Source organism: Micrasema longulum, unplaced genomic scaffold (genome assembly GCF_059751315.1).
Source record: "Micrasema longulum isolate JH-2025_06_02 unplaced genomic scaffold, ASM5975131v1 h1tg000597l, whole genome shotgun sequence".
NCBI lineage: Eukaryota > Metazoa > Arthropoda > Insecta > Trichoptera > Brachycentridae > Micrasema > Micrasema longulum.
Genome location: NW_028277793.1, coordinates 729,518 through 752,797, shown reverse-complemented (window position 1 = coordinate 752,797; position 23,280 = coordinate 729,518). Strand labels below are relative to the sequence as shown.

General features: G+C 32.4%; 1 protein-coding gene across 1 annotated transcript; it reads right to left on the bottom strand.

Moving 5' to 3' along the window:
• Positions 1-420: 420 nt before the first annotated feature.
• LOC148280274 (uncharacterized) lies at positions 421-22,994 on the bottom strand. The gene is made up of 5 exons (XM_088228613.1): positions 22,752-22,994; positions 18,133-18,321; positions 13,143-13,292; positions 1,464-2,749; positions 421-739 (listed from the first exon to the last, which is right to left on the bottom strand). Exons 1-5 carry the CDS (start codon positions 22,884-22,886, stop codon positions 580-582), a joined length of 1,920 nt encoding a protein of 639 aa, XP_088084739.1. The 5' UTR covers positions 22,887-22,994; the 3' UTR covers positions 421-579.
• Positions 22,995-23,280: the final 286 nt, after the last annotated feature.

Below are 23,280 nucleotides of genomic sequence, written 5' to 3'. Positions count from 1 at the left end.
GTACGATACATACAATGAGAAAATTTAGTGCTACGGAAAGTTGGATATAAAAATGTTTTCTTAGACGCTGTAAAGTTTAACGCGTTATATTGTACGGGGAAATTTCTCATAAATGTATGAAAAAAACAAAAAATTGAACTACGCCTCAAGTCCTTGTGAATCAATCAATAAATTACAGCATTATGTGTTGTGATAGATTTCTGGTAACGATTTCTGTTTTCAATGTTTAGTGGATTTTGATGCTACGGGACTCTACTTTTAAATGTCAGCACAACTCGCTGACTAAAACTTGTGCCGTCATGGGCGGAGTAATTTCAAAATTACAAAACTTAAAAAAATCGTAATGATGATATTACGACACATAAAAACATTAAACATTTTGACGAAGTCTTGTACACGTTTCTTTTAAAAACACCAAACTTTCTCATTCGAGAATTACTTAAATTTATTTCCATATTACTTATACAGATAAAAAGCATATGAAATAAACCCTTAATGCAAATGTTTCTTTATAAATCACATTTAGATAAATGTTATTCTTCTATTTTATTTTCATTTAATAGAATTGAATAAGTAACATTATTTTTTGTTGTTTAGATCGGCCCAAAACTTCATTCTCTCTTGAAATGGGTTTTGGAGCAAAGTGCACTCCTCATTGATGTCTAAACAGTTGATTTCATTTTTTGTGACGGGTTTCCATATTACATTTATATTTCCTGTAATGTCTGGGGTCGGATTTCTGAAAAAAAAGACACATTCGCATTATTGAAAATTTCATGTTACGATAAATTGACGATACGTAATGAAACAACTATTATAAATATGTATTCGTTATTCAGTATTATTCAACAGAAAATTTAATGCCAAATTTTGAATTTCATTATTGACACCCACGCACGCAAGGTTTTTAAAAACTGTTGACGTTTTATGATGTCCGAAGTTCTTTTTTTTTATTCAAATAAATGACACTGTGTGCCTTTGACATTAAAGAAGAAAAATAACATTATTCATTATACGTACAACAAAGAAGAGTTAAGTTATTGTACAATAAGACATTTAAAAATAAATGAATACTTACAGTTAAGCCAACAATTTACAAATATTCAGAAAGTGAGAAACGGTAAAAAGGAAAAAAATAATCGGTCAAATAAAGAATTTGGAAAAACTCAAAAAGTGCAACACATTAAAAAAATATATATAATTTCACGCCTAGACAGGGTGTTCTTAAAACCCTGTCACATCCGAAACCACGATAATCAGTAAAATTTTTTTATAACCTCTGTATATGTAAAAGACCTTTGAGCGTTAATAAATAAATAAATGTCACCATTTGACTTAAACGTGGTTTCATTGGAAAAGTAACTCTATACGTGTGATATGCATAGATATAAATATATTTACAACACATATATGCATAAATAGATAGATATGTAAATGTTCATGTGGGATATAATATTACTTACGCATGTTTAGCGAAATTAGTCCACAGTTCTGTCATGACTTTAACCACAGATATATCCATTTCCGTCATCTCAACAGCGATGCCAGGAACAGATAATTTAAATAAATATCCCAGTTCATCAGCATGGGCTGCTCCTTTGTATGGCATTTTCCACAATAACTTCATAATATTTAATGAGCCGTTGTACGAAAATCTGTAGTAGTACGTAGAGTCCAAACGTGATAACTGCTTGACGGAAAAGTCTACATCTTTAAAAAAAGCATAATCAGTCATAAAAGTAAAGAAATTATCAACCAGATTTGTTTCATCGCTGAAATAAAAATCTTTTATTTTTTTGGCGAGAGCTGCTTTGTCTTGATTAGAATTCACGGATTTCGGAACATATATTTCGAAATTTGGAACAATTTGTTCCAATGTTAAAGTCTCCGGGTTTAATCCTTCAAATTTCATCGCAAATAAAACACCTTCGTTGGATGTAGATCCTGATAGTGTGGGAACTTTATTGATTCTTCCCGCTTTTAAAATTTCCCTGGGGTGTTCAGTTATGAACGCTTGTGTTTGAGGATACGATTCTTCTATAACTGGTGCGAAAGCTATTTCGTTGCCAACATTCAACGAAGGAGAAGCAGAGACTGTCGCTAACGTTTGCACTGGAACATTCATTAAAAAATTTAAGAGTTCCTCTTTGCTTTCAGTTTTGCATCCCAAAAGTTCGCCTAGTTTGAACGCTACGCCCACTGGATCCGATTGGATCGACCACTCACTAAAGCTGACCCCGGATTGTATTATCGCCTTGGCGAAGAGTCCTTTGGTTGTTGGAGACATCATGATGAAATGTACAGAAGCAGCTCCGGCGCTCTCGCCGAAAATCGTTATATTCTTGGAATTTCCCCCGAAGAACTTTATATTATCATTTACCCACTTCAGAGCAAGGACTTGATCTTTTAATCCCAAATTTCCGGGAAGTTCCGCGTTACGTAAGCAGAGAAAGCCCAGGGGCCCAAGTCTGTAGTTGATAGCTACAATAATAACGTTTTTGTCGATTAGGTGATCGGGTCCATATATTTCCTTAGAGCCGGAGCCAGACGTGAAGCCTCCCCCGTGGATCCAGAACATCACGGGTAATTCTGCGTCAGCGGGAGTCCCCTCTGGTACATACACATTTAGGTACAGGCAGTCTTCCTCTCCACAATATGCCTTCTTAAAAAATATGTCAATGTGCGAACACACATTCCCTTCTACACTTGCATCTCGTGCTCCCTCCCAGGCATCAGCCGGTATCGGTTCCTAAAACAATATTCAAAATATTATTATTGACGATTCGTAAAGTGGGTCGAGAATGCTCAAAACTGATGTTTTCAAAATATTAAATCTGCTGTATACTTTAAGGACTACATGTATTTTTTAAATTGATTTATTTCTATTGATTTATTTATATATAAACGCTAATACGGCTTTTGAATAGATATATCATCACACACACAAATAAAATATTATGTTCAAATATAAATATAAAATACCGTTAAAAAATAAGACAGGTACACAAAAGTAAATATAATCAAACTATTCACTAAGCATTTGAGTTTGTAATTGAAAATTCTTGATGGAAGTTCATTGTAATTTATTATACAAATAAAAGACGAGTGATACTTTAAAGCGATGAAACAAATAAAATAAAAATAATTAATATTACGATTACGATTGTAATGTGTATTGTGTCAATTGTGTGGATATGGATAGGTAGGTATATTGATTTAGTCATTCGTTTTGTAGTTTTATTATTGATATTCAATACCTCGGCATAGATTACTTACCATTTAGATAGACGAATGCCTCACTGCTTGGAAAATATAAAGCTTTATCAGATTTATAGAATTCTAAAGTTTTGTAAAAACATATTACTCATTTCTGTTTTTAAGAAAATTATGTTGGTAAATAAAAGAAAATTAATAGCTAGCTAATGATATTTAAGTACTCGTATGTATATTCAAGACAGTGAAACATGCAGCGAGTATTAAATACATCTAAAACATCACATATGTGCAAGTTACGCAATAATTTTTGTTTCTAAATAATTTTTACGATTTCGAGATGAGTACTTTCTGCAAACATGTGAATACTTGTAAAATTTATTTTTCGTTTTCTAGGACTAAACACAGAAACATTGTTTTCGCTACATGGTATAAACTTTGCATAATTTGAACTTTTTTGTGCCTCTGACGGATAAGACATTGCCTGTCAGTATTTTTATTTGCAACGATAGATAGCTAACATGGCTGATTAAAGAAAAAAAAATAACGATAAAAATCTTCTCCACCTAATATACAGCTATAAGTTATTCAATCAATATTACATATACCTTGAAAATAAAGAAATAAAATGTACAAATACCATGTGACTTTTACATATTTATCATCACAAAATATTTGTATATGATATGAATAATTGTTATGACGTTTAATGAAGGTTGTAAATAAATTTGGAAAATTATCTCTGATATGCTTTTATTGATTGTATTTCTTGTCGTATTTATTTTATCTTTTAGAAAACAGAGGTCGCAAAAAAAATTAATACATCCACTGCAAATTTCAAAATAATGTACATAAAATCGATTCCACTTTTTGTATGAAATGTCAAGCGAGAGATTTCATGAGTTAAATAAAATCGACGCTGCTAAAGAGCAGTACAAAAGTGTATCTTTTTCTCGCATGCATATTTGTATGTACTTGTACGTATATCGTGATATGTTATCTCTTTTTTTAAAAATTGTTGATGACAACGCAATATTTGCTAAAACTAAGGTGCAAACGTGTGAATTTATTATTCGTCGGTTGGTAGTTAAAACATGACGTCACACTCCTAAAAATAATAATAATGTATCGCACACTAAAGCAACACAAGGACAATCTTTGAAGAAATGTCATTTGGATTTGGAAAACATTGTCGTTTTAACAAGTCTCTACTTTTTTTCATTTTATTTTTTAATTTAAATTGAAAACATATTATACATAATTTAAATAATATTTCCAAGGAGTTTTTTGTAAAAAACTCATTTAGAGACATGCAGATAAAATTGTTTATTTACTAACGTTTTTATGACTTAAAAAAAAAAAAAAACTGTTACATTATTTACAAAGGCAGAAATAAAATTATGATAAACTACAAATTAAAAGGGTGTGAAATTATTTCAAAAAATTACAAAATAAACACAATACAAGGTATGGAAATGAATTAAAAATGATATATACATAATACAATATATGAAAGAAAAATTAAAAAATATAAAAATATTAAAAATGACATGTACTCGTATGTATAAATACAAGCTGAACGAGTATGAGAGTGCAAATTAAAAAAAAATACAAGAATAAACAAGTTTTTTAAATTAACCCAATAAAGATTTAAAAAGTATCAAAAGCGTATTAAAATTACATATACATAATACAAGCTCAAAAATGATAAAAAAAGCATAAAAATCTTTACAAAAGTATTAAAAATCACTACAAGCAAAAACGGTAAAATATTAAAAGTTAAATGCATATATGTTTGTTGTATGACGTTTACAAAAACCGACGGTTGCATTAGATTGTCGTTAATTGACATATTAATACGCAAAGACATGCCCTGGCCCTTTAAAAACGACGACTCTTAACTCATGCCAGCCAGGCGTGACGTTCAGAATCGAAATCAAAATTGTGTCATAAAAGCGTGTAAAAACCTTTCGGATAAACATCTAAAAAAGGATTGTGATACTTTTCATAGGTAAATATTTGTTCACGAGTGAATAACAAAGATTAAAATAAATAATATTTAAATACGATGTTTTATAAACGTTAAACTACGCCTAGCGCCGCCTAGAGGTGCCTAGAGGTGCACTGATAGAAACAAGTTTTTAAAATATAATAAACGTGAGTCAATATTATTTTAGAGTTCCCCAAAATCCAGTGAAAAGAAATAAATGGGTCAAAATTATAAAGAATTTAAGGGAGGAATCTGATTGGGATCCACCAAAAACGAATGATGATTGTTAACGCTAAAATACAAACTTTTTTATGTACTAAAAATGAGTTTCCTCAATTTTTGGTAGCATATAGTTGAATGCAGCCCTGGTAGCAATAAACAAACTTAATAACTAAGTGTTCGTTTTCGTGTCTTTTAAAAACATTTTACTCTAGAGCATATCTATGTACTAGTATGTCATTGGATCAGTTACATTTTTTGCCCAATCACCATTATTTGATTTTTGTGAAATCAGCTTTGAAAAATATTGAGTCGGATTTTGGTTCCGTGGTATTGTCTCGGACATCTGACACAACTTGATTATAACCATACAACTAATTATTAAAATTCGAATCTCTCAACGTACCAACAACGTGGCTGAAATAAAGAGGAAATTCAGTGCAACGGGAAATTTGATATTAGGAATATTTTCATAAGCGTGAAAAAAATTTGAGCATTTCATTATACGGCGAAGTTTCTCGAAAACGTGTGAAAATAATAATAAAAATGAACTATTTTGAAACGTCACAGGTTCACAAAAACACGTGTTAACCAATCAATTATAGCGTTGTGATACATTTCCAGTTTCCGGGTAGCCAAATTTTTCAACTTTTATCGTGTTTCTACTCTTAAATGTTAGTAAAACTCACCGACTTGAACTCTTGATATCACGACCTGTATGATTGATAAAGACCTTCCCGGAAGAAGGATCTATATAGTACACGTGGTCAAAAGGTGATTTTTTTAAATGAAATAATGATCTATATAGCATTAGGTAGGTGTTGGAATGTTATTTATCTTTTTGCAAATCTGATTTTGACTCATATCTATGGTTAAAGTTTTTGTTTTCGCGTATAAGGATCTATGTGAATGAAAATGGCGGATACTAACCAGGTCGAGCTGTCTTTTTTTTTCATATAGACCCTTCTTCCGGGAAGTCTTCAATTTAAAAATTACAAAACTTTAAAAAATCATAGCCATGATAATTCGATACAAAAATAATAAAAAATTGGCAAAATTTGAGAGTCTATTAACACATTAAAAAATAAACTGGACTTTCTAATTGTTTCGTGTTGGTATATCAAGCACGAAAACCTTATATTTTTACAACAATTTTCTTTAAATCGATATATATTTTTTCACTCTCACCAACTATATGCAAAAAAATACTGAGGCTTAATAGTAAATATTAATAATATTTAAATCCATTTCAACAGAGAGGGAAAACACTTTTAAGAAGGGAATATGGAAGTCTAGGCATTTACAGGGCCTATGACCTGTCATTGGCTGGTTTAAGTGGCACTTTACACATTGTGTAACATTCACCATTCTGCCTATGTTTGAACATCCAAGGCAGAATGGTGAATGTTACACAGTGTGTAAAGTGGCCACTTAATCCAGCCAAAGACAGGTCAAAAGCCCTGTAAATGCATAGACTTCCATATTTCCTTCTCAAAAGTGTTTTCCCTCTCTGTTGAAATGGTTTTGAATATGAGTAACTCCCTAGGGAGGAAATCCAGCCGGTCTGCAAGCATTTAGACATACTCAAACATTGTTTAATATAAATAATAATTTAATCTAACTTGCGAATAAGAAAGTTTGTTGATTATATTTATCTATTCAGGGATTGTATTTAACAAACTATATATCATGTCTTTATACACTTTGATATTATATTTTGTCTTGTTTTAAAATAAACTAATCTGGGATTGTTCCTCGTATATTATATTTTATTACAATTTCACTATTGATTTTTTTTGCAAGTGGTAGTAGAGTAGCCCCGTTTTTTGACTTTGAATTCAACAATTTACTAGCATATAGAAAAATATAATTTTCCGATAATTTCCGTCAATTTGTAAATATTCCATGTTTTTTGTTGTTTTCTTGAATAAATATAAAAAATTTTGGAAATATTTGAGTAAATCGAAGAAACCAAATACAGTAAAACTTAAACTATCCAGATAAATGAGTGCCAGACATTATCACATAAAAAACTTACTTAAACATGTCCAGAAAATTCAATTAGGAAGTTCAGTCCTACGGGAAATTGGATTTACACAATGCATTCTTACGCGCGGGAAAACTAAAGTATTAAATTGTAAGGCGAAGTTTCTTGAACATCTATGAAAAAAAAAAAAATAATAATAACGAACTACTTTCCAGGACGTTACAAGTTCGTTCGAATCAATTAATAAGAGAGTTGTAATGTATTTCCGGCTTACCGTAAGTCAACTGACGAATCAGCAGAACTCATCGAGAAGGCGAAGAGAACTTGATATTTCTAACGAGAAGTAATTTCAAAAATACAAAATATCATAGCGCAGATAATACGATAAATAATAACGTTAATAAAAAAATGGCTCAGGAATAGTTTATTTACAAATAAAAACAAACCCAATGAACTTTCTAATTGTTTTGGTGATGAAACGCCCCGTTAGCCAGCGCCCTTTTTTATTTGTTATAATATCATCTCCTTTATTTTTTATTTCCTTATTACAATCCGGATATTTGCCAATCCGGAAGAACGGAGTTGGGATAAACGGAATTCTACCGTATTTATTGTATTCAAATGTTTTGCGATTATGTTATACAAGTTGAGACTGCAAGCGCTGGCCTATAATAATTATTATCATATTGACTGGCGAATACCCAGAAGGCGTAATTTAGATCCAACATTATAACGCAGCTCTACCTTCGTCATTGTCATAATCAGAAAGATAACCAGTTTTTCATAATTGCATTCTCATTTATATTAACTAGCCTTGGACGGCAAAATAAGTGTAATTTATCAGAATACATTATTCTACAACATAGTCAATTTCTCACGAAAAAAAATATTTTAAAAAATCATTCGTGTTCGGAGAAACGCTGTTTTTCAATGATACGAAAAACTTCTCTTTCGTTTAAAGTCCATTTGAGATGTTTAAAACAAGATTAACTTTTTTGAAAATCCTAAATAATGCAAAAAAGTTTTTGTAAAGGGTAGTTTTGTAAAGATTATTCATATTCCAATTTATATACATATTTTTAATTATTTAAAAAATATATTTTTATATCCAACGTATTTATTTTATATGAACTTCATTATTGATGTTCTAAAATAATCATCCTAAATATTTACATATTATATAGGTACATACATAAATGTAATCATTATATGTGTGTGTGTATGTGAGTTGTTATTTTTATTCTTAGAGGTGGGAGTCAGTGCTTTTCAAACTCCCGACGCCACTGCGACCTGTGAATATCTGTGACAGATCCCTGTGAATAATGAGTACTAACTTATATTTATATATATATAAATATCTCTTTTTATTACTTTTTTTTTTTGTTTTTTAATTATTTTTTTTTACATATTTTTAAATTTGGATTTTAGGCCGAAGCGTTCTTATTAAGTTTTTTTTCTTCGTTTCCTCATTAAGGTTTTTTTTTAAAAATAAGATTTTTTTATAATCATTGATCAATAAGTCCACTTATATTCACTACGCACTCTCGCATGCACACAATGCTCACACACCCATACACATATACACACCCTCACACACCCTAAATATATAATAATAAAACGGATACACTAAATAAGAGTACGCATTGATTTTTATTTATGTTATTTTATTCTGACTATTATTACTACAATTTATTGATATACATTAAAAAAAACTTATTACTATTACGAGACTTTATTAATAATCTAGTAAAATTATATTCGATTGTATAAATTGCATCTATCTTAAATTAAATTTTATTAAAATTAATCTTATATAAATTCTAAAAAACTGCTTTAATAACATATAATGAAAACTAAATTTTGGTCCATATACAATTTTTAATCTTTCTTTGTGACTATCGTGACTATTGGTGTTCACATATAATTGGTGAAAGATGTTTAGTGTTATTATTTTTTATTTTTTATTTTATAAATTGTATTTATATTGTGTTATTTTTTACTGTTTGTGAACTGAAAATAAATAAACAACTTGAAGGTTGACTGAAAAACAAAGTCTAAATAAATTGTGTAAATAAAAGATGTTGGATCAATTGACAGAAATGCTACAATCAAGAATACACAATCAGATTATAATACCACAAATTTTTTTACGTATTAAAATTAATGTAAATGTATTTTTTTATTTATGCCAGAACTACTACATACAACTAAAAGGTGTGCACGATTAATATCGACGCTTCAAAGGAAAAAGTTACCAAGCGACATGTAGCGATTTTACAATAATAATTTTTATATTTAATCAATAAAGAATCTTGTATTTATTTTTTATTTAAATTATGTATAGATTTTTAAAATTAATTTAAAAAAAAACTTTAATGGTTCTTTTGTAAAGCACGTCACACTTCGCCGTCGCACATAGGAGTATTTCCAGGCGAAAAGCGGGCGAAAGTAAAAAATATTAAAATCGTTAATTACAAAAAATCACAATTTGATCACGAAGTCAACTAAAATCATGGCATGGAATCGTCACCTACAACCCTCTCTCTTACCATCTCTGCATGCCACGTTAGTTGTAACCCGAGCGTTGTGGCGATCGTACACGCCGTCAGTTTTTATTTTTTATTCAGAGCGTTACGTAACATATTGTTTTTCGTTTAGTTTTTGTTGTTTACTATTTTTTTCTTATGGAAAAAAAATTAAAGGTGCATATTTTCCATAAATATCTTTTTTGTTTTTCAAAATTACAGTTATATTGTTTGTTTTGATAATAAAAAACCGAAAAATAGTCAGTATTTTTTTGAAAACTGGTAAATATGTTTATTTGCTGGGCTGTGCTGGGCAACCAAACCCTTATAGAGATAAATATAGTTCTTACTTGTACTGGATTAGAAAAAAAACCTTCCGCATGTTTCCGCTTTTTCGAAAAAAAGAACAAAAAATAAAAAGGTCTATTAAAGAAATTAATTTTTTTGTGGCATTATTATTATTCTTTTGTCGACAGAGATAGACAAGAGAATATAAAGCATTAGAAAGATGACAAAAAAATACATATTTGACATCATGCAAAGATGATGTTTTTAGAAAAAAAACTTATAAAACATACAAAATTTCTTAGTGAAAATCTTTTGATTCTGAGGCGTTCATTACAAAATTCTAGATACGATTTTACAAAAAAGTTAGGCAGCTGTAACTTACAAAAAAGATCGTTTCATAAAAAAAAGAAATAGCTTTCGTATTGTGTTTTATTGCCTACCAATAAATTATTTAAATTTGGCCGAACCACAAAAGATTTCTCGGAAATTTATGCGAAAGTAGAAAGCGACGAAAATGGAAAGATTTGAGGGAAAATGTTTCAAATGATAAATTGAGCTATGCAACCATTATGAGTCAACAATCTGCCGGGCACAGTGAGGTTTCAAAACTGTTCAAAGACATCACAGCTACTCCAATACGGGCATCCAAGTATAAAAAAAATATTCACTCCGCAAACCAAAAATTTGCACACAAACTCACCCCATCTGAAGCTTTAGAAATATTTGTAGAATCTGATTTAACCAGAAAACAATAAAAAATCATTCAAGGCACTAATAAATAAATATAAGAGGTCTTTAGGGCACTCACTGTAAAAGAACTAGAAGAACTTGAATTGCTTACGAAATGGGGTTGTGACGGATCCAAACAACAACAGTTCAAATAAAAATTCCAGAATAATACAGACAGTGACGGTAATATTTTTCCAAGCTCACTAGTCTCTACAAAACTCCAAACAACAGTAAATGACAAAAAAGCAATAGTTTCGCAGAACCCTTGCTTTTCTACAGCAAGATAAATTTACTCTTGCCCGAATCAGCTAATGAAGATAATGGAGAAGAAGATTCTGAAACTGAAAATTCAACAGATTCTGTTTTTTTATTGATTTTAAATCAAATTTCTAATTAATATTTTAGTTTAGTATCTTGTATGCTCATACAAATTATTATAATTTATTGTGCCTTTGAAATAAATACCAAAATTAAACTTCAAAATTACCTATTTTTTGTTTACATAAATTATGAAACCCAAGTACATAATTAACTCTTTAAAGTATGTTATATTTGCGTTTAGTTAAGAGAATGAATATAAAACAATTTATTTATTTATTTTTAAAACACATTATGCCATAAAACCTCAATAAATAATTTCGCGCACTTTTTGACTGCTAATACTCCTCTGTGCGTCGCGTCGCTTGGAAACTTTTTCCTGTCCAACGTCGATATATTGACAGATTTTTCAGAAGAGATGAATAAAGTTTTTAAAAATAAATATAGATAAGTATCTAAAAATTTACAAGTTATTGTTATAAATTAACTGTCATTGGCTGTTTTGAATTATTATTTTTCACACGGTGTAACTTTCAGGGGGTAAAGGCTCTAGAACTATGTTAAAATATCTGTTAATGTTGATTAACCCCCTAGAGAGCTAAATCCTGCTTTCTCAAACTAAATATTTCTGTTCAAATTTGCGTTTTTTTAGTTTCTATTTATTTGAACATTATCTGTGCAACCTCTAGGAAAAGACTCCACCTCAGCCGTTTTCCTTTTATTTCGTAATTTCGTCTAATCTAGCTATCCTTCACTATAAAGCCATATACAGTGGTGCCTCGCATAACGAACGCCTCGCACAGCGAACGCTGCACACAACGAACTTCCTTTTCGTTCATTTCACGATTCATACAACGAACTTCGCTTCACACAACGAACTTCGCTTCACACAACGAAGTCGCCCACTTCACACGATCACTGCCGATTTATTGCATCCTTCCGCGCAGGCAGTCGTTAGTCACTGAGCAGTACGCTTAACTTACGCACGTGTCGCAGCAATCGTTGAAGAGGATGTAGAGGAGCTTATTGAGGAACACAAAGAAGAGCTGACAACTGAAGAGCTCCAAACACTTCTGGCCCAACAACAGGACAATGCTCAAAGGGAAGCGTCATCTGATAACGAGGAGCAACAATCAAACAATCAACCAATTCCAACTGCTGACATCAAGAACATCCTGGTCAAATGGAAAGCAGTTCAGGAGTTTACCAATGCCCACTATCCGGATTCCGCTGAAGCAAACAGGATCAACGACCTGTACTCCGATACTCTTGTCCGTTATTTCCGGCAGATGTTGAAGAAAAGAGAGAAACAAACGACTTTGGACAGGTTTTTCACTGCACCATCGGCCAAAAAGCGGAAAATGGATGAAGATGTGCAAGATTCGATTATTTCTTAAAATTAAAAAATGTGTGTTTTTTTCATTATGTTTTTAGATGTATCTAAATAAAAATAATAACAAAAAATTTATCTTTTTTTTATGTCATCTTACCATATTTTATGCTACAGAACGAATTATTTTTTTTAACATGTATTGTTATGGGAAAACGCGTTTCACATAACGAACTTTTCGCATAACGAACTTGCTCCTGGAACGAATTAAGTTCGTTGTGTGAGGCACCACTGTATGTAATTGAGAAGCCTCTCAGGCGATCAAGTTTTCCATCCTTGTACTGACAACTTATATGTATACCTCGCATTGAATATTAACATTTTTGCGTCGTCAAATAAGCGTTATTATAAAATCAGAACCTTGACCAATAAATTACGCCACGGTTAAAAACATAACATCAAACAAATATTATGTTGTTATGACGACATTTTCAAAGATTGTTTTGTTATAAAAATATTTTTAAATGTACTTTTTTAACATACCTTAAATCTCAAACTTCCGACAGGCGGCTTAGCGTAAGGAATTCCCAAAAAAGAATTATACGAAAATCCGATCGGTGTTTTTTCGGTGACTCCTTCCAATTTTCCCTGATGAACTGTTACAGTAGGTCTCGCCATAGTTACAATATGTATGAGTTTTTTTATATTTGTTTACTGGTAAATAAATAATAACCGGCTTCCATGTGAAGAGACCGAATAGAGTGCTGCAACACGCAGTACCGACGCTCACACCGACTGTGTGTCACTGACTGAATACTGAATGCGAATGACTGGATCTATCTTAATACTACAAGTACCTTAGTAGATAGTCGATGGTGGGGTTCGTAATTTTACTGTATTTACTAACCTATTTGTGGAACTGACGAGAGACGAGACTCACTGAACTTACATCGAGTACTTAACAGGGTTGACATAAATTTCAATTATCCACAAAAGCGTCGAATAAAATATTTTTTGGATATACCGCCTGTTTGAATGACGTAATTTTCTCCGTGCCATTCGCATTGCAATTATTACTATTTATTTTATATTTCACCAGAATACATTACATTTTATGGTTAAATAAACATTGCACTTCTCGCTGGGAGAACCTGTCCCGAGAAATATATACAGGGTGTTCTTTAAACCCTGTCACATCCGAAACCACGATAATCAGTATGAGCAAGAAGGCATATTGGCACATTAAAATATATTTTTTAGAACGAATAAAATTTACAAAAATAAATTTTTTATAAAAAAAAATGGTTGCTTACATCCGCAGGGGGAAGGAGGAGGGAGTTTGGTACACTGTCTGAGTGTTCTCAATCCCGCATTTATTTGTATTTTATTTAGGAGGTTAGTATCTACTTTGTAGTTAAATATTTTAAACAGAAATTTTATATCGAAAACAACGCGGCGTTTTATCAGAGAATTAAAATGAAAAAGAGTTAGAAGTTGCTCGTAATTTGAATTTGAACGTGGGTTAGAAATTTGGAACTTATACAAAAGGTACTTTAAGAACTTTTTTTGAACAGATTCTATTGAATTTATATGATTTTGATATTGCGGACTCCATACTCAAGATTACTGCGAATCAAACTCACATATAGACATATGACAGTTTAAATTATTGTCAACCGCGTAGTAAAACGCTCATTTGTTTTAAGAATATATTCAATGACGAATCTCGTTCATTTTTAATTGTATATCCATGCAACACACAACTGTTATGTGTGATCCTCTTTCGGCACTTGTGTCTGCCTAAACTTGCTTCTCCCAGAAGTATATTTTGGGGTCGTTGAACGATTAACAACGCTGACTCATCTACATGATATATTTTATGATGGTTACTTTTTTCCTTATTTATGCTATCTTCCAAAATTTTGAAATAGTTCGCAACTTTATTTATTTATCAAGGAAATCATACAGTTTTTATATAAATACAAGGTACAAAAGAACAAATAAAAAAGTAAGATCAATTACAGATTTCACATTCATTTATTATGAATGCAGGAGGAGAGGGGAAAAAAATTAAATTTAAAAGAATAAAAATATTTATATATTTAAAAAAAAGTACATAAAAGGGAGAAGACATTGAATAGCTCCAACTCTACTTTCCTCCCTCTCTCTCTGCTTCCATGAACATTTATATTTCTTAGTAAAAATTCACAACCAACAATAATTCATTAGATGAAGGTAGTAGATGTACGATGTACATATGAATAAGTATAAATTAAGAGTTGAAATCAAAAGTTAAAATTAAAATTAAAAGTTAAAGTTAAATTAATAGTTTAAATAAAAATAAAAATTATAAATTTAAATTAAAAGTTAAAATTAAGAACTAAAATTAAAAGGTTAAAATTCAAAGATAAAATTAAATTAAAAGTCAAAATTAAAAGTTTATAGTTAAGCAGGAGATAAATTTAAAATATCTTTAACAGACCCGATAAAAATTTGGTATTTACAGTGTAATATGTCGATGTCACTAAAACTAGGTAATCTGTATTCTTCGAAGAGTTCTATTTTTCATATAATTAGTCAATGAGTTAGGAATGTCGAAGAGTACAGATTGACGAGTTCTACGGACAGGGACTCGATATGAAATGCTTCTAACCATTTTGGGGCTATCAATTAGGTTATTAACAATTTTGAAGAGAAAGCTCATATCCAACATGGTACGCCGAAATGCGAGATTTCGAACCCTGTGAAAATTAGCGGACCCAGTCCTACTTGAAAATAAAACATTATTTTTGAAATCTAATTGTCTAAAAAAATAGTTTTTAATATGTTCAATACGATTTTGGAAAGTTTTGTATTGAGGATTCCAAATCGGCTAACCAAACTCTAGGACACTACGTACATATGAAAAAAAAGTTTTCTTAATGCGTCAGTTCTTGTAAAAGGTTTGGTTGATCGTATAACAAACCCTAACATTTTGTAAGCTTTTTCTACAGTATTTTCTATATGTTTGTTCAATGTAAGTTCACTGTAACGGACGGTTAAATATGTGAATGAAATGCAATAATATAGTTAGGGCCCCCGGTATCTGTAGGCTAAATGTTGGACCCACAATAAAGGATGAATATTCCACTTTCGGGTCTGACTTTAGCGATACCGGGGTACTATAGAGCAGGAATTTGTGTTACAGGCCCTAAAAAGGGCCTGAATCTAGACGTTTGACCCGTTATTGCCCTAACATGCATTTGTATAAAGACTAAGGACTGCCTTAAAAAAGGCATTTTGTAATTGATGTGGCGCGTGCGGCGGCTCCCAGCGAAGTGACCGGGCCGAGCGCCGGCACCTCCCTATATGCACTTTGGGGGAGGCGCGCCGGCCGGGTATAGTGGGAGCGGTATTTCCCCCCCCACTCCCGTATTGGCCTAACGCCGGTTCGGACGCAGGTAGCGGGAGCCCGCAACACGCCCTATATAATGTGTACATTTAAAACAATAAACATTGAGTTCGCCTCGAGACATCAAGATAGTCTGATCGTTTCATTTCGTCACCCCGCCCGACCTCCCGCTCTACTACTGGATCTACACCTTGGACTTGACCATCGCTTCACCCCAGGACTATGAACCAGTATCTTCCACCGACCTACGCAGTGACACCGGACTTGAGAGGAATTTCGAGACTTCATAACTTTCGGGATTTACGACCCCGAGAGCGACGACGGCAGCGAGACACGGCCAACACCTACCCCCTTGCTACAGGATTGTGGAATACAGTCCAAACTGTTACTTGTACAGTACATTCACTATTAAGTAAAACACCAAGGTCACGGACTTCAATAGAATAATTTATAGTCAAATCGTTGATTTTATATGAATAATTTATTTTTTTAGAACGAATGCGGTAAAAATAAATTTGCTGACAGTTTTTAATGTTAATAGACAATCTGTTTTTAATGCAATATGTGTTTAATCTGTTAAGGTCTTCTCGAAGATTTATACTGTCTTGATCATTATTAATATGTAAGTATAATTTCATATCGTCGGCAAATAGACTGAATTGTGCGAACTTGAAACATTGACCGATATCATTAATATAGACATTGAAAAGAAGTGGCCCGAGGTGTGAACCTTTGAGGCATTCCTGACGGTATAGAAGAAAAGTTTGAACAGAAGCCACCGATTAAAACAGATTGACAGCGATTTGTCAAATAAGAAGTAAACCATCGCAAAAGATCTCCGTAAATACCCAGATGTTCGATCTTTAATAGATGGGTAAGATGGTTTACTTTATCAAAGGCTTTCGCATAGTCAGTGTATATAGCATCTACTTTAGTTTTATTTTCAAATTGAGAGAAAAGGTATTGAGTGAATACTGCTAGATTTGTTGTTGTTGATCGTTTTCTAAGAAAGCCGTGCTGCTGTTCGGGAAAGTTTCGTGACAAATGACTTGGAGCATCTTAAAAGATTGAGCTCGCGCAGCTGATGTTGATTCTGGCTTGATGAGTAGATGTTTTTAGTTCTGCGCTACAGGCCAAAACGCGATGTAGGAAGTCAATTGAAATTCTACTTCCAACATATCACGCGTGGCCCCACTTTGCTCTTCAAGAGGTTGCTTTGCACTTTATAATAAAATTAAATTCTGAAATTACATGAGTTTTGAACACTATTTATTAAAGAATTCATCTGAAGAAACTATTCACAATCGTGTGGAATAAAATACAAAAAACGTGTAAGCGGTTGGATAGAATCACTTTTCTATTGAACGGTCATTTTTTGAGTCCTTATTATTTAAAAGATATTTCCCCCTTTTCTAGATTTTTTTTAAAACATTAAGAATTTAATCGTATGGTGAAGTTTCTCGAAAGTTTGAAGTAGTTAATTTGAACTGCGTCACAAGCTCTTGTGAATCCACTAATCAATTACAGCATTGTAATGTGTTGTGATAGATATCACAATACATTTTTCTTCGGAAATCTTTGCAGTTGCCATTTTTTAACGAATCTCACCGATGGCAACTTGTGCTGTCACAATTCTAAAATGCAAAATCTAAAAAAATTATAGCGATTATAAAAATGTAACAAAAAAAATATTTAAAAAAATAAATTACTTGGATAATTAATATATTATCAAAGATTAATATATTTAAAAAAACCATTGAACTTCTATTCAAATATGAAATAAACCCTTAAGTGCAGATGTTTCTTTTTGGTTCATATTTAGTACGTTATTTTCCTATTTTTTTTTTAGTTGAATGGAATTAAATAAGCAACATTAATTGTCGTTCAGATCGGTCCAAAACTGCATTCTTTCTTGGAAAGGGTTTTGGAGCAAAGTGCACTCATTTTTTGATGATTTCATTTTTTGTGACGGGTTTCCACATTAAGTTTATATTTCCTGTAATATCTGGGGTCGGATTCCTGAAAAAAAAAAGACACTCGTATTATTTTTCAGCATACACAACTTCTTGAAAACTTCACGATATATCAACTTCACGATACAATAAGTTCATGAAAACTTCATGATCCTTCGTTCATGAAAACTTCGTGGATCCAGAACACCACGGGTAATTCTGCGTCAGCGGGAATCCCTTCTGGTACATACACATTAAGGTACAGGCAGTCTTCCTCTCCACAGTATGCCTTCTTAAAAAATATGTCAATCTGCGAACACGTGTTCCCTTCTACACTTGCATCCCGAACTCCCTCCCAGGCATCAGCCGGTATCGGTTCCTAAAACAATATTTAATAATGATGAAATAACTTAACTTCACTTACATATAAGTCACTAATTATAAATACTTAGTACACTTTCATTTATTTGTTTGACTAATTAGCGCTCTCTCCCTCTTATGGGCATCTTCAGACTTGTGAATATTATACAGTGTAAGGATAATGTATATAAAACTGAATATTTTCTTATGTGAGGGTTCATTTAAAAATAAGTTGAAAGAGATACAATACGCAATACTTAGTTGGACGCTGTATATTTTAATAAAACAATAAATGTTTTCATATAATAGAATTCTCTCTTACAGTACACCGCCAACACGTGTTTCAATAATTTGTTCCACTCTGTTCCATTAAAATATTGCGTATTGTATCTCTTTCAACTGGTTTCAGGTGGAGACCCATCTCTCATACTAAACGTAAGATATTTTGTTTTATCCACATTCAGCGTAAGTAGATTGTCATCAAGCCAGCTTTTAACATTACTCATGCCGCAACTTACTTTTTAAAACACAGAGTTCTTGTCACTAGCTTCAAACAGAACAACCGTGTCATCAGCAAACGCATTAGTTTTTCCACCATTACTCAAAACACATAAAAAGTTTATATATACGAGGAAGATAACAGATCCCAAGACACTTCCTTGCGCAACTCCATAAAGAATACGATGATCGTCACTTCGTACAACTCTCTGTGGTGTTCGGAATATTACTGATTCGGATTTTCGAATAAGTTTGTTTGTAACAGCTGCAGCTTTTTAACAAACATTGTCAAAATGTTTGGACCAATCCAGGTGAGAGTCTATGGTTAGACCTAAAAACTTAATGATCTGCGAACTTGTGGATGGTGGGTTGCTAATCCTTTCTTCTGGAAAAGAACATTGCATTTGTTTTATCTTCAGCAAAATTTAGTTTGGCTTTTTATCCCCATTTTGTACTGATCTCTAGTGCATCTTTCGTGTTCCTTACGAGTTCATCTATTTTGTCTTTTACAACTATTAATAGAAGGTCATCCGCGAATGCTGTCAGTTCAACTCCCCGGCCCAAATCCTTCTGAGGTACATCATTTTCGATGTAGTTCCAAAAGCTCGGTCTACATGAGGATCCCTGAACACACCCTTTCGTCATGATTTTCTCTAGTGCAGCATCGAAGTGTGACAATTCATCTCTTTTTTAGTGATGGTAACTCTGAACAAGCACATCAGAAATGGCCACCAACCATTATCAAAGGCTCCTCGGATGGCGAGCGAGATCGCTACGATTAATTTCTTATCATGCAGTGCCGTTCTAATTATCTTGACGGAAGCGTTGAGAGCATCTTTCGTTGATTTTTAAGTGGTGAACCTAATAATTCCAGTTTATTCTATTGATGATCATCTTTTCCAGCACATTATTGTAATCTGAAATGAGGCCAATCGGTCTGTGGGACTTGATGTCTTGTAAGTCGTACTTTCCCGGTTTTTGTATAAATATGATCTTTGCAATTTTTCAGCGAGTTGGAAAATGATTTATTCTAAGACATGAATTATACATACCTGTTACTAATGATTTATCCACGTTGAAAAAATGAAAGTGAATATCAGCGATGAAGAGATCCTCTCCCGGCGTTTTGCTGGAATTCATATTTATTTTTTATCAAGGCATCACTTCTGCAATCCGTTTGATTTCAATCTATTCACGACTTTCTTGCTGTGTATCATCGTCAAGAATAAACCTTTCTAGCAGTCGCTCAGCAGTTTCTTCAGCCGAAGCTAAATGTTCGTTGCCATCTTTCAGGGTAGCTAATGAATGTCCCTTTTTCCTTTAATCAGCACTCTGTGAATTGCAGTCCAAGCTGTTTTTCTGTTTTGTGAAGCGCAGTAACTTTTCCATGACTCGGTTTTGGCGTTTTCTATTGCGTTCTTATTACAGATTACAATCTTGTTTAGGTTTTGAATACTCAGAAAGTGTTGAGGTCTCTCTTCTAATTTTTCCTGAGTTCTGAAGCTTATGTTTACATTTGATCGCGATTTTGTTAAGCCTGTCGAGTTCGGCGTTCCACCATGGGCAGGGTTTTCTATTATAGGTTTCCTAATGGGTATGCTTGCCCCTTCACTTCACTTCATTCATTTAATATGTCCATCAAATTAGCAACTTTTCTTTCCAAGTCAAGCATGTTTCTACGTTCTCAAAACGATTTCTTTGTTATTTTTCGATTCCTAGTCCGTGATTATGAACGCTATCTTCATCGCTATATATCGATACGGTATAAACTAACATCGATATTTATGTACGGAAATAAGCACATTTGTGTGAAAATTCAATGTAACTTCGCCGGTTACCTGTAATTAAACACGTTAAGAAAAAAAAATTGTGAACTTATTCTATTCTTCATACAGAAAACATAATTTTACTCTACTTTTAATATGTCACGAGAAGCGTCAAAAACTGGTTGGATGACAAACTGCTAACGCTAAATGTGGATAAAACCAAATATCTTACATTCAGTATAAGAGATAATTCATCACTCGAAGCCAGTTTAAAGCTACAAATTAACTGCAGAAATTCGTGTCAACTATTTTTTTATTTATTTACAATTTAAAAAAACCCGTTAGGGTTACATTAGAAATTTTATATTGTCTAGTCATTTTATGTCTCGTCTAGTCTAGTTAGTTCAGTCATCATGTGATTTTTCAGATTAATTTTAAATTTGTCTCCAGTAAAAGTTTTCAAGTAGTAAGGTAAGTAAGTCGTTGTAGTGTTTAAGTCCATTATGTAGTATTTTTGACTGTCCTGTGTTTGTCTTTGCTTTTTCAATATGATAGTGTTGTTGTTGTCTGGTGTTATATTTGTGTATGTCAGCATTTTTGACTAATATTATGTCGTCGTCTTGTATGTTTCCCAGTGTTATTTTGTGCACAATTTTTAAGGTCTCAATTTTAGTCAAGTAGTTTATGTCAAACTGGTGTGTTTTTTTGTACAGTTCAGTCGTAGAGGTCAGGTAGGGTAGGTTGTATGTTAGTTCAAGAATTTTATTTTGTCATGTAACTCAATTTACTTTTGACATAAGCTTTCAGTTAAAATTAAAACCAGTCGATAATATAAAATATCTATGCATTGAAATTGACAGGAATTTGCGACGGGAGACACTGGTTCAGTCACTGGTATTTAGATTAAGAAAACTGTGTCATGTCTTTAGCTCACTCAGAAACATTCTAGACGTTAGCACTTTCAATAATGTCTACTTTGCGCTTTTCCAATCAGCGGCTGCCTATAGTGCCTATGCCATAATTAGCTGGGGAAGTTGCTCGACAATTGTCATAATTGGAGCTATGGTTCGGTTTCCTCAGATATACCCGTTTGACCTATTATTTCAATTATTAGAGGTTCTTGATATCCGAAAAATTTATATCAAGGAAGTATTGACAAATTTCTGGCCAGGCGACTACAGAAGGAGGTCCCAACAGAATGCCCGTACCTACGAAGTTTTCGTGTAACCTAAATTACTTAATACCAAGAACGCGTACGATGTTTGCTCGAAGACACTTTTCGTATATAGCTCCAAGAGTGTTGTTCGAGGTCTTGGATAAACATATTAAGTTCTTTAAAACAATGTCTATGTTTAAGATGAGGATTTAAAAGTATAATTTTACTCAGGGTGGATATCTCAGTGAGTAAAGGCAATGACTCTGCTGAAATATCTGTTAATGCTGATTAACAGTCTACTCCAGCTTCATAATTTTGTTCAAATGTGTTATTTTTTAAAATATTTACTTTTATATGTTACCTGCGCTATTACCTCTACAAAAGCAGTTTTCCTTTTTTGTAATTTCGTAAAATGTATTCCGCGGCACGGGTTTTCTCCCTGAGAAATGCAATGTTAAATCCAACGACGTAATGTCATGTATCCCGGTGAAATAAAAAAGAAATGATGTAAGCCTCTCAGGTGGTCAATCGCATTTGTATTTTTTGTGAATATATATTATATGTTTTTTGGGTTCTTATTTTTAACTTTTAAAAAATATTTTTTTCTCTCAAACTTATTTTGAAATTTTAAAAATTATTTTTGTTCAATGTACTTGTGATTCAAGATATACCTTTAATGATTTAATTTTGACACAATTTGTTAGCGTGTTCATTGAATGAAACCATTGATTGTGTTAAAATATGTACATATAAAATTTTTACGTTTTTTTTTTTTTTCTCGTTTATCTACTGTATATATTTGAAGTATTTATTTTTACACAATATGTATTTTTTGTGAAGTAAAAGGCACTACGTGCCGTGTATGAAAGTATAAAAGTATTTTTGCGTCGCCAAATAATCATAACTTTGAAGCAATAAATTACGTCACGGGTAAAAACACAATATTAAACAAATACTGTTTTGTTATGACAACATTTTCAAAGATTGTTTTGTTGTAAAAATATTTTTTAATGTATTTTTTAAACATACCTTAAATCTCAATTTTCCGACAGGCGGCTTAGCGTAAGGAATTCCCAAAAAAGAATTATACGAAAATCCGGTCGGTGTTATTTCGGTGACTCCTTCCAATTTTCCCTGATGAACTGTTACAGTAGGTCTCGCCATAGTTACAATATGTATGAGTTATTTTATATTTGTTTTTTGGTAAACAAAAAATAACCGGCTTCTATGTAAAGAGACCGAGTAGAGCGTGTTACAAAACGCAGCTCCGACACTCACACTTTATGACACTGGGTGACTGGATCTAACTCGATGCCCTCGATGGAGGGGTTTACAAACATTTATGGAACTAACAAGACACGCTGAACTTACATAGAGTGCTAAACCTAAACAGGGTTGTCTCAAATTTTAATTATCGGCAACAGTATGGAACAATTTTTTTTCTGGATTTACCGCCTTTTTGAATGACGTAATTTTCTCCGTGCCATTCGCATTGTCATTACTATTTATTTCATATTTTCCCAGAGTACATTACACATGAAATACGATACATAAAAAA